The 11,775-nt window shown below is 40.9% G+C and overlaps 1 protein-coding gene across 5 annotated transcripts; it reads left to right on the top strand.

The window, feature by feature from the left end:
* Window positions 1-2,756: 2,756 nt before the first annotated feature.
* LOC131250838 (amidophosphoribosyltransferase, chloroplastic-like) lies at window positions 2,757-11,414 on the top strand. 5 transcript variants are annotated; one of them, XM_058251186.1, is made up of 2 exons: window positions 2,757-4,588; window positions 11,269-11,414. In XM_058251186.1, the coding sequence occupies exon 1, from the start codon at window positions 2,788-2,790 to the stop codon at window positions 4,504-4,506; it is 1,719 nt and encodes a 572-aa protein (XP_058107169.1). In that variant the 5' UTR covers window positions 2,757-2,787; the 3' UTR covers window positions 4,507-4,588; window positions 11,269-11,414. The 5 variants fall into 5 exon arrangements, with proteins under 5 accessions (XP_058107169.1, XP_058107168.1, XP_058107171.1 ...); XM_058251185.1 differs by lacking the exon at window positions 11,269-11,414 and adding an exon at window positions 10,755-11,120; XM_058251188.1 differs by lacking the exon at window positions 11,269-11,414 and adding an exon at window positions 10,424-10,732.
* Window positions 11,415-11,775: the final 361 nt, after the last annotated feature.

The raw sequence follows: 11,775 nt of genomic DNA, 5'->3' as shown, positions 1-11,775 counted from the left end.
TAAAAAAAAAAACTATATAATTAATATAGTATTTACATCTGGGTGTATTTCCCAAAAAGGTTTTCAAAAGGCTACCTTATTAATTAATATAATGATAGTGGCTCGTGTGAGCCCCCAACATGTTGTTTATGTAAAATCCACACTGACTAGAGGCTGCATCGTTTCCTTTTAAGACATGGATTCAAAAATTAGCTCAATTAATGATTCAAATAGACTACATGATTAGAATGAGCAACACTTATTCTCCAATTATTTTGATTAGAGTGGACCAATTGAATTAAATATGAATATGATTTTTAGGCCATATGCCTAAATTTTTATATGGAATCTAATTGGAGTGGAAATTATATAATTATCACAGTGGGTTTGGTGAAAAATCAAGGATAGGTTTATCTCTCAATTAGTTCTTCTGAGGTCCCCCCATTAAAATCACAAGTCATCCTAGGTCAAGGTGAATTTCACATAACATCACCTTGGAAGCATAAAATCCCAAATTCAATGGAATGTTGGGGCTTATTTCTAGCATGGCACACTGTAATGTGTATATGAAATCCAATCCATTCATTAGATGTGCAATCTCACTTTAGTCTCATATCCAAAATTAATAATAAGGATCACATCGAATAGATCAGTTGGAAGAGTCTACCCTTATTTTTTTAAGTCCCACGCAAAACCTAGGTATACTGCTAAAACTCAGGACCTTAAGAAACCAAGTACATGCATCCTGTATATCTTCTAATAAGACCTTGCAAGCGATTTTTCTTCGTGCATCACTTGCACTATTGGTCAGTGATCTGTAAGCCCCACCATGATATATGTGTTTTATCCACGGCGTCTATCTATTTTTCTAGATTATTTTAGGAGATGAGTTGAAAATTGAGGCAAACATCTCATGTGGAATACGCACTAAGAAACGGTGGTGATCGAAGTCTCTCGGTTAGAAACTTATTTGGAACTATAAAAGTTCTAAATATGATATTTGTGTTTTCTCAATCTAAGTCTTCATGACCAAACTAATAAGTTGAATGACAAATAAACATTACAATGGTCTTGGAAAGTTTCTAATGATGTACATTCAATTACCATTGTTTTCTTATAATAAGGCCGATGTAAAATTTGAATCTTTCTTATTCGTGGAGCATCGTCTAACATTATTTGGAAAAATAAATGGACAGGGTAGATAAAACCAAATATATTATTATTGGCAATTTGAATACCATCCCATAGGGACCTAGTTAAAGATAGATGAGCATGTCAGGACCTTTGTGTGGCTTATTGTGATATTTATTTTATTATTTTATCCAAATAATTTATTTTGAAAGATCATTTTACTCATGATTTCAAAAGGAGGAGATTGAGGCTTGAGTGGACCACATTGAAGCAAGGTAGCAATGGCCCCACCATTGAAACCTTTAAAGGGCCCGTCATGCTATCTATTTCTCTATATGAAGGGAAAACACAAATATTAACTTTTAAAACTTCTGTTCCTCTAAAAAAAAGTTTAGACCATAGGCATTAATCCCATTGCTTCCTATGTATGATTCATTTGACCATTTCATCTTTCTCATTTTTTTAATCTCATAGCTGCCTCAAAAATATCTTAAGTCTATCTTTAGCTACCTCATGGCAGGAAAGGTTAGTACCCATTCCAACCTTCCTTCTAGAGGGGCAGTTAGAGAGGCCAGCTGCAGGTCAAAATCAAAATGAATGTCTGTTATGATCAATATGGTTCGTCTATTCTCCTGACCATTAATTGAATGTTTGGGATTATCCTATCAAATGCAATACACATGATAGATGGCTTAGATCCATTAATTAATGGGCAATTTTAAATCATGTTGTATTTGGACTAGTAATTTTGAGAACCTTGATTGCAGTTGGACCTTGACCTTGGCCTTACAAGCAAAGACGTGTGTACGCTTGTGCGTGATCAAAGCCGCTTATCATGCTTTCCATGTCAAAAAAGCAACATCCATAGGATCATCATGTGGGCCACACCTGTACAAAAAAAAAAAAATTGGGTAAAAAGAAATAAAACCATGGACATGTGTGGTCCACTTGAAGAGCATATTTGCCTGATTTAAGATTTATAAAATGTGGTCTACAAGAACCGGCTGACCAGTCGATTAAATCTTATACACGTGTTAGCATTTACACGTGTAATGAATCTTTGTATACATGGGGTGCTTTTAACGGGCGCGGCTTCGGTGGATCCCCAAGGTGGGTGGGATCCCTGACTTTGGGGCCCACTGTGATGTATTTGTATTATATCCAAGCCGTTCATCCATTTTGAAAACTCATTTTTGAGTATGATACAAAAAATGAAGCAGATCCAAGTCTCAACTGGATCATAATATAGAAAACAGTGGTAATCGACCATTAAAAACTTATTGTGGGCCACAAGAGTTTTGGATAAAGATGATATTTTTGTGGTCTCTTCATCCAGGTATTTGTGATCTTCTCAAAAGATTGGATGGAAAATAAACATTCAGATGGCCTTATAAATTTTTAATGGTGGATATTCAATCACTACTGTTTCCTATGGTATGGTCCACCTAAAATTTAAATGTGCTTCATTTTTGTAATAATAACTAAATTGAGATTTTAAAAATGTATGGACGGTGTAGATGTAATGGATATACATCACATTGGGCCCACAGTTATGGATACACCGACCGTCGTGGATCCGGGGATCCACCCAAACCGCGCCAGCTTTTAACATCTCCTCGCATAGAAACGAAAACCCTTAACTTCATCCTCTGCCCTTCTCTCTCTCCAACTCCTTCCATGGCTACTTCTTCTCCATCAACGACCAAACTCTCCTTCTCTTCTACAGAAATACCCCATCTATCCCCTTCTTCCCCAAAATACCCCTCCCTCGCCCCTTCCCCTTTCCTCAAAACTCCTCAAACCCTTTTTTCCTTACCAAAACACCCCTCCCTCTCCCTCCACCACCACCACCCCTCTCTTCCATTCAAGCTCTCCTCCAAAAACCCCATCTCAGATTTCTTCCCGTCCGACGCGTCGGACGATAAGCCGCGCGAGGAGTGCGGCGTCGTCGGCATCTACGGCGACCCGGAAGCTTCCCGCCTCTGCTACCTGGCCCTCCACGCCCTCCAGCACCGTGGCCAGGAGGGCGCTGGCATCGTATCCGTCCATAACAATCTCCTCCAATCCATCACCGGGGTGGGCCTCGTTTCCGACGTCTTCACCGGCTCGAAGCTCGACCAGCTTCCCGGCTCCTCTGCTATCGGCCACGTTCGCTACTCCACTGCCGGCTCCTCCATGCTCAAGAACGTCCAGCCCTTCGTCGCCGGGTACCGTTTTGGCTCTGTTGGCGTCGCCCACAATGGCAATTTAGTAAATTACCGTGCCCTGAGGGCCATGCTTGAAGAGCACGGCTCGATCTTCAACACTAGCTCCGACACGGAAGTCGTCCTCCACCTGATTGCAATCTCAAAGGCTCGGCCTTTCCTGTTGCGGATCGTCGGCGCCTGCGAGCAGCTCGAGGGCGCCTACTCGATGGTGTTCTTGACAGAGGACAAGCTCGTTGCGGTGCGGGACCCATTTGGGTTCCGGCCCCTGGTGATGGGCCGCAGGGCGAACGGGGCGGTTGTATTTGCGTCGGAGACATGTGCGCTTGACCTCATCGAGGCGACATACGAGCGGGAGGTTAACCCCGGGGAGGTGGTGGTCGTCGACGCTGACAGCATCAGCTCTCTCTGCCTGCTGCCCCACCGCGACCGGAAGGCCTGCGTCTTCGAGCACGTCTACTTCTCCCTTCCAAATTCCATCGTCTTCGGCCGCTCCGTCTACGAGTCACGCTACGCCTTTGGTCAGATCCTTGCCACAGAGGCTCCTGTCGACTGCGATATCGTGATTGCTGTGCCTGACTCTGGGGTTGTTGCGGCGCTCGGGTACGCTGCCAAGGCTGGTGTGCCTTTCCAGCAGGGGCTCATACGGTCGCACTATGTGGGCCGGACATTCATTGAGCCATCACAGAAGATACGGGATTTTGGGGTGAAGCTCAAGCTCGCGCCTGTCCGTCGGGTTTTGGAAGGGAAGAGGGTGGTTGTCGTTGATGACTCAATTGTTAGGGGGACAACGTCGTCAAAGATTGTGAGGCTGCTGAAGGAGGCAGGCACGAAAGAGGTCCACATGAGGATTGCAAGCCCCCCCATCATCGGCTCGTGCTACTATGGAGTGGACACACCCAGCACGGAGGAGTTGATTTCGAACATGATGACTGTTGAGGAAGTGAGGGACTTTATTGGGTCTGATTCACTCGCTTTCCTTCCATTGAATAGCTTGAGGAAATTGCTTGGCAATGAGGCGCCGACCTTTTGTGACGCTTGCTTCTCTGGGAATTATCCTGTTCTCCCGAAAGAGTCAAAGGTTAAAAGGGTGGGAGATTTTGTGGATGATGGATTGAATGGTACCGTAGATGCAGGGTGGACAGATGCCCCTGTAAATCAGATGGTAATGAAGTATAATGGGCCGGTGTAGCATCCGTAGTTGCATATGATATGCCATTTACAACAGCTTGGAATAGGCAGTGCGAGTGCGTAAAGGGTGGCTGCATGATTCTGTGAGTGATCGGCATATTTAAAGATTTCAGTATATGTTGCTTGAGATGAATTGCAATATATCTGATCATAATTCTGCGGTTTTTGTTAACTAATTTGAATAGAGAATCTTGTAAGTTCTTATCTTTCACCTATAATTATATGGTTTTGTTCTCGAAATGGAAGACAGTGTCCTGTCAGCTGAATAGAAGATATAATTTTTCCTTTTTATATTATAGTTTTCTGATGATAATTGAATATTTTCCATGTGAGAACATAGAGTTTTTCCATTTACTCTCGAAAACATGTGCACGGACCAGACCAATCATCATGTAGGTTCTAGCTTCAATGGAACATACCCAAAATTCACATTGGTTAGGCAATTTCAATAATAGGATTGTTTTAGTCTTGTGATTGAATGGTTAGGTTGTCAGGCAAGTATATTAGGGCATGGCCCATTCAAGGTACAGCCTATCTGATGATAGGTTCAGATCCCACACTCATTTTCTGTATGTATAGAAATCAGGTCGCCGATAACTAAAGCTAAGGAACGTTACAAACACCATAGTGTTGCCCTCTTTGACTGGCTGTCGTCAAAATTTTGTTTGGCGCTGTTCACACAAAACTGGTATATTCTTGGATGGTGATATCAGTGAAACAGATAGTATCAAGCGCATGTTGTATGGGGTTTACGATACATTGAAAACATTTGAGTAGGCATCAAAAAACTTCTTCTTCAGATTTAAGCCTAGTGAATTTAATTAAGATTAACAGGATATGCTGATTTGGGTTTCTTTAGTCCTTAACTTTCACCAAGATACTTGATGCATGCAATTATCAAAATGGGGACCAAAAACATGGAGAGCAAGTCCACGAATTACTCGATTCAAGCCCTATTATTAGTCCACCTTTCCTTACCCATTTTAACTAATTATTTTTCAAGCAGGCCCTAAAAATTTATAGCTGCAGCTAGATGAAGTGCTTCTTTAGCAGCCACTCTTTCATACCACACTGACAAGGCCTCCTCGAGTTGATGACATGAACTAATCTATAGTTGTGCACATCGAATAATTCAATGCATTATCAACATCAAGTGAATATAATTTTAGCTGAAGTAACAAAATCAGTTTTCTTTTGTTAGAAGGTTGTGTAGCCCTTGGCCAACAATCGTACTGGAAGGTCCTGATACGATCACGTATATGGCTAGCTAGGGGGGCTAAGCATGGTCATGACATGGTCACTAGAATGGATAGCCAAGGGGCCTAAGCTCAAACTCCTTTACATATAGAGATGGCATCCTAAAATGATATATATATATATATATATATATATATATATATATATATATATATATATATATATATATATATATATATATATATATCGGTGAGTATTGGCCACATTGGTGTGAACTTAAAAGTAAAAAAACAATATATGGAATAATATCAGATAATCAGAAAAATGGAAACGTACCTTTAAAAAAAAGTTGTCTAGGATACCTAACCAATTGACTTGGTGAACACCGCATTGAAGGTTGAGACATTAGACTCAGAGAAGGCTCTTAAATTATCGTCATCCTTCTAGGTTATCTATTGTCAGGTTTCTTTTACCAAGGTTATTGATTGTCGGGATTCTTTTTTTTTTCCTAGCAAGGCAAGCAAATTTATTCTCCATGATCTAGCTTTCACTAGTTAAGGCTTTGGCAAATCAACGAGTTCACAATATGTCTCAGTTATAGGGCACCTCAAAAAATCACCGCTTATGCTTGGCTTGCTAAGAGGAGCAAGATACTCACTATCAACAATCTTCGGAAAAGATTCATATTGCAGAGCCATTTTCACACCGGGCTCGAGTGGGGTAGCTTGTGGGATGCAAGGGCACACTCGGGGTGGGTGACCTGTGAGAGGCGGGTGGCTTGTGTAAGACGGAACCCATGTGATGTGGGGTCCACGAGGGGGTTCGGCCGAGTACCTAATCCATGGGATGTGGGGCTTGGGCTATAAGATAAAGGGATTGATTCACAACACTCTATCAGTTCGAGCTTTTAAAGCAAGTGGTTAGTTGTCCCGCGTTAAAGTGGTATCAAAGCGGGAGGTCTCATGTTCGGGACTCCTCACCTGGCCCATGTGATGTGGGGCGGGCTTGAGTGGGGTGCAAGGGCACACCCGAGGCGGGCAGCCCGTGTGAGGCAGAATTCATGTGATGTGGGGCCCACAAAATTTAAGCTTTTAGAGTAAGTGGTTAGTTGTCCTGCATCAAGTGATATTAGAGGAGTGATTAATGCAAGGGCCTACACTCGGGGTGGGTAGCCCATGTGACACGGAACCCATGTGATGTAGGGCCCATGGAGTTCGAGCTTTTAGAGCAAGTGGTTAGTTGTCCTGCATCAAAATGGTATCAGAGGGGTGATTGATGCAGGGGCACACTCGGGGTGGGCGGCTTCGGCCAAGGACCTAACCCATGGGGTGTGGGGCCTGGGCTATAAGATAAAGGGATTGATTTGCCACGCTCTATCAGTTCAAGCTTTTAGAGAAAGTGTTTAGTTATCCTACGTCAATTCATGGTGCTTGCTTCCAAATGCTTGCCTTTTGTGCCTAAGTGCGGAAGAGTTCATTGACCACCTCTTCATTGATTGCTCTTTCTCCAGAGTGGTATAGTCTAGCATGCTCCGATCCTCGAGTGTTTCCTAGGTGATGCCAAGTTTGATCCATTGTCTGTTCCAGTCTTGGCATTGGAGGATGGTACTCCCAGATGGAGGCCTGCCTTGCTTGCCATAATCCAGTCGATTTAGTTGGAAAGAAACAATCGTTGCTTCCTTAATCAGAGCAGGTCAGCAGCTGGAGTTTTTAATCAGGTTTTTATGTATATTACTTTTTTTTTAACACGCACTCACACCCCACACGCACCCACGTGCTCACCCCACAGTCAGATTTCACCACAATGGGTACTTGAACCCATGACCTCGTGTTGAAACTCTTGTGAGTCTACTACCGAGGCATGAGTAAGGACCCATGTATGTTACTAACTAGGTGCCGTGAGATACTTGTTATCCTGGGGCTGGGCTTTCTCGGTGGTGGTTGTATTTTGTTTTTCTTGGTTTCTAATTTGTGTTTTTCTCCCTTTCATTGTTTGTTTTGTTTGTCTTTTTCATTTTTCTGTTGGTCTTTGGCCCTAATAAAAGTGCATCATCTTTTTCTTTTTCTTCTTAAAAGTCCCAATTCATGCGCCTCTAGCCGATTAATTGGGGAGAGCTTCAAGAAGTTTGTCTTTTTAGTAGAAGGAAGCAAAGGATGAGGGGTTGTGGTTTGTAAGCAAAAGATGATTTCCAATTAGAGGGACAGAATTCTGATGATGCTCTTCTTGGAAAGATGGATTGAGTGATGCTATGTTTAGATCAAGTTCTTTTAGAGAAACCTTGCAAAAGCTGTGGCGTGCAACTTTAGTTTATGCAATCCATATCTGGAAATGGACTCATTAGTCTCCAGTGCTTATTATAGGAAGATTTGGAAAACACTCTAATAAGTCTTAACTATCCTATTTTTCCTCTTTTTTTTTTTCTTTTTTTCCTTAAACAGTCTTTTTCATTTGGGAAGGTAAGAAAAGGGTAGAATTGAGAATGAGGTCGCTCAAAGCATCCTAAGAGTTGCTCCAATAGAAAAAATGGTGGTGGGCCAATGAGGTGGGTTGGCCATGTGCTGCAACAACTGGAGCCAGCCTGGATGAGGGGGGCTTTCATTAGGGTCGGAGCGGAGGGCATGAAAGGTGGATGAGTGGAAGACTTAGAAGGATATGGAATGTGGTGGCAAGAAGGGATGCAAAGACTTGTTAACTTACCAGTACAAGTCCTCGGGAATCATTGGCGAAACAATACTTGTAAAACCAATCTCAAGTAGCCTCAAGAAGCTGGAACAAGGCGTGAAGAATCTTCTTTCTAATCTCCTTTGATTTTTCTAAAACCTGAAGTCCAGGCCTTGCTGGATTTAGAACTGTGCTACTCTGCTTGTTAGAATTTAATACATCAAGGCTATCCATCACTTTCAGATGGACCTGCTTTGATTGTGGGGGTGGATGTAAAATAGGCCATGGACAAGGATATTCTGGTTACTTTTGGAGATTTGTGTCTTGCGGAATCTCATGTGTCATTGAGTCATGACTATTTTCTATTCTGCAAGGATCTTTTAGGCCCCTGCAGCTAAAAATGAGTTCATACCATTTTTAGTCAGCGTGATTATGTATTAGAGATTTTGATCTATATAAATAATGGGTTATGTTAAAAGTGATTATGTTTTAGAGGTCAAGACATCTAAATGCATAATCACCGTTAATCAAAGATGAGATTAACTCATTTTTAGGTGTCTACCAAACAGGGCCTTAAGATGTAGAATTCCTTTTGTAGCTATATCTCTTTTTGGATTTTGAAGTTAGATGTCAACATTGAGATATGGTTTATATCTAAATTAGTGAAGTTTATATTGGAAATATCTCATAGATTGGAATAAAGAGTAATAGTTTTTGGAGAAATTAGTCTCTTGTGAAAGGAGAACCCTAAAAAAGAAAAAGCAATCTCTTTAATTTTGTGGTTTTTTGCAAATGCCCATTATTCTCTTCTTCTTATCCATCCTTCGTCAATATCAGACAACCACTCTTGCTGATGTATAAGCCCCAGTTGCTTCTTCTGTTTTTTATTTTTTTTTATTTTTTTTTTATTTTTACCCTTTGGAATAAAAGATCTGTGCAGAGACATTTGAAGGTATGCTTATCCACACAAGTATGTACTACCTGAAATGAACAAAATGTCATCTGGGATGGAAAAGCTCAAAGTGCAGACTAATCACCTGCAGCTGGTTGTATGCTAACTTGTCATGCAACCTTATCTTTCCTGCTAACATGCCACTTCTGTAGGACACTTGTGCCCTAAAAACAAACCACAACGTCGCTTGGCACAAAAATCAGGCCGGCCTGCACATCAAGTGGCCACAATTGGATCCAATGGGCAAGATTTACAGTTGTTGCCCACCTAATTAGTGGACTAGCCTCATTTTTTAGACACATGCTCTTCACGATGGCCCTACCTGTTTGCATGATGCAGACATCCAAAAAAATGTATGTCGCATGTTGGAAGGAAAGATGGTTTACATGACAAGAAGTTAGCAGGCAGCCAGCTGTAGGTGATATCCCATTTGGGTATTCTTTCTTCAGCAGCAGCACTAAATGATCCACAAGTTCAAAACAGATGCATCCATGATTGACGATCTGAGAATACAGAGACAGCATCCAATTCAAGCTTTTTACTTGAACTGAATTTTGTTATTTTGGCAGGAAAAAAAATAAAGACTTTGAATGTGCTGAAAATGAGTACAAATTGGATTCTCTGCTTGCATGATGTGTTTTCATGTGCACAACTGTATCTTGCTCTCACTAAGCTTTGTCCTGTTTAGATTCTGTGTATACTTAGGAGGAAGTATAGGACCTCCTAAGGGTTTGCTGGGGCTACTTGGTTTTCCAGTTCTGACATGTGGGGCCCATGATTCACTTAATCCAGGCGATAGGTTTGTTCATTACAACTATGAATAGACTGCCAGTAAAATCACTGTTTCCCAGTTCTAACAAATGAGAATACAGAGACAGCATCCAATTCAAGCTTTGAAGATGCTTTAATATGTAAACCTTTTTCTTCTTTTCACTTGTACTATGCATGCAGGGTTGATTTTGAGCAATTAATGTTGTAGTTGCTCGAAGCTTCTTATTTTTCTGGATTTAGATTTTTTAGTTGTCGAGTTGTTTGGATTTTAGAACAATGAGCTACCTCTTCAACAGACATTTTGATTGAGTGCGGTTGACTTGCTTATTTGTTTCAGTACTAAAGCAAGTTTCAAAAGGCCAGTGGGATTTATCTCGATATCCAAGTTATCTGATTGCGGATTTCTCTTATTAGCAAGGCTGCACTTTTACATTAAAGTGATAATGGAAATCAAAAGCCAAAACTGAATTTTAGATATCAGGATTGACAACCCAGTTAAATGGGCCTCTTCTTTGGAGGGGAAGTCATGAAATCATATGATTATTCCAAATGTATGCATATTATATTTTCAAGACGAGGAATTGATTGACTATCTCCTTATTCATTGTCCTTTTACTTAAAAGATTTGGGATGTTTTTTTTTAAAAAAAAATATTATTATTTGTTCAGAGTTTCATGGGTTGCTCCAAGCTTGATTAGACAGTTTTTCTTAGCTTGACATGGTGGAGGCAAAGGTAAAGTTGGTGAGCGGGTATTGCATTTGTCTTTCGTCCGAAAGAAACTATAGGTGTTTCAAGAACTGAAAGGGCCGACGTCTAAAAGTTTTCATCTGGGTGTAAATGAATGATATTTCGATCAATTTCCAGATAGTCTGAGATCTGAGCTGTAATGGGTCTTTTGACTGTATTTTTCTTTTTCCCTTGTTTGTATCCTTTAGCTTCGACCCTTTTTTAATAAAATTGATTATCTTCTGTAAAGACAAAGTTCTTTCCTTTTGTAATTAGTGGGATGGCTACTTGCCTCCAGCTCCCTGTATTTTCTGCGTCTTTGAGGCCCCTTGTTAATATATATTTTTGGTCATCCTTAAAAAAAAATTAAAAAAAATCCACAATCCAGTTGTTATACTTCCAACGGAATCAGCACTATTTCTCTTGAAAACTGACTAGTGAGCTGACTTGGTCAGGACTCGAGAGGACTCCTCAAGTTGGCTCAGAAACATGGGCAACTGATTTACTCACTCACCCAGTTTGTTATAGAAGTTGGATGGGCGATCTCTTCAAAGAGGTTTAACACCTACTACCAGCTAACCAATCAGTGAAGATGTGTTTTGTTTTGCTTTGTAATTTATTTTCATCCTTCCAACTACCTTACACTTTTCTCTGGGACACTAAATACTTCAATTATTAAAATATCAAGTCAAGTCATCTTCAAAATAAAAATATATTGAGTCAAGTCAAAAAGAAGACGAAACATTTTATTTATTAAAATATTGAGTCAAATCAAGTAAAGACATCGGTTCCATCAAGACTTTTGCACACAGCCCTAGGCACACGTATTCGTGCCCTGGTCGCAATCCACTTCCATAGGCTTCCATAAACCATGGAAGCGTATTGCCGACAGCTTGGGCGTAAAAATATTCTCATGCTCAGGGCTGTACACAAGTATATATTTGTGCCCCAGTCGCAATCTG

This window comes from Magnolia sinica, chromosome 7 (assembly GCF_029962835.1).
Source record: "Magnolia sinica isolate HGM2019 chromosome 7, MsV1, whole genome shotgun sequence".
NCBI lineage: Eukaryota > Viridiplantae > Streptophyta > Magnoliopsida > Magnoliales > Magnoliaceae > Magnolia > Magnolia sinica.
This window is presented reverse-complemented; position numbering and strand designations above follow the sequence as displayed.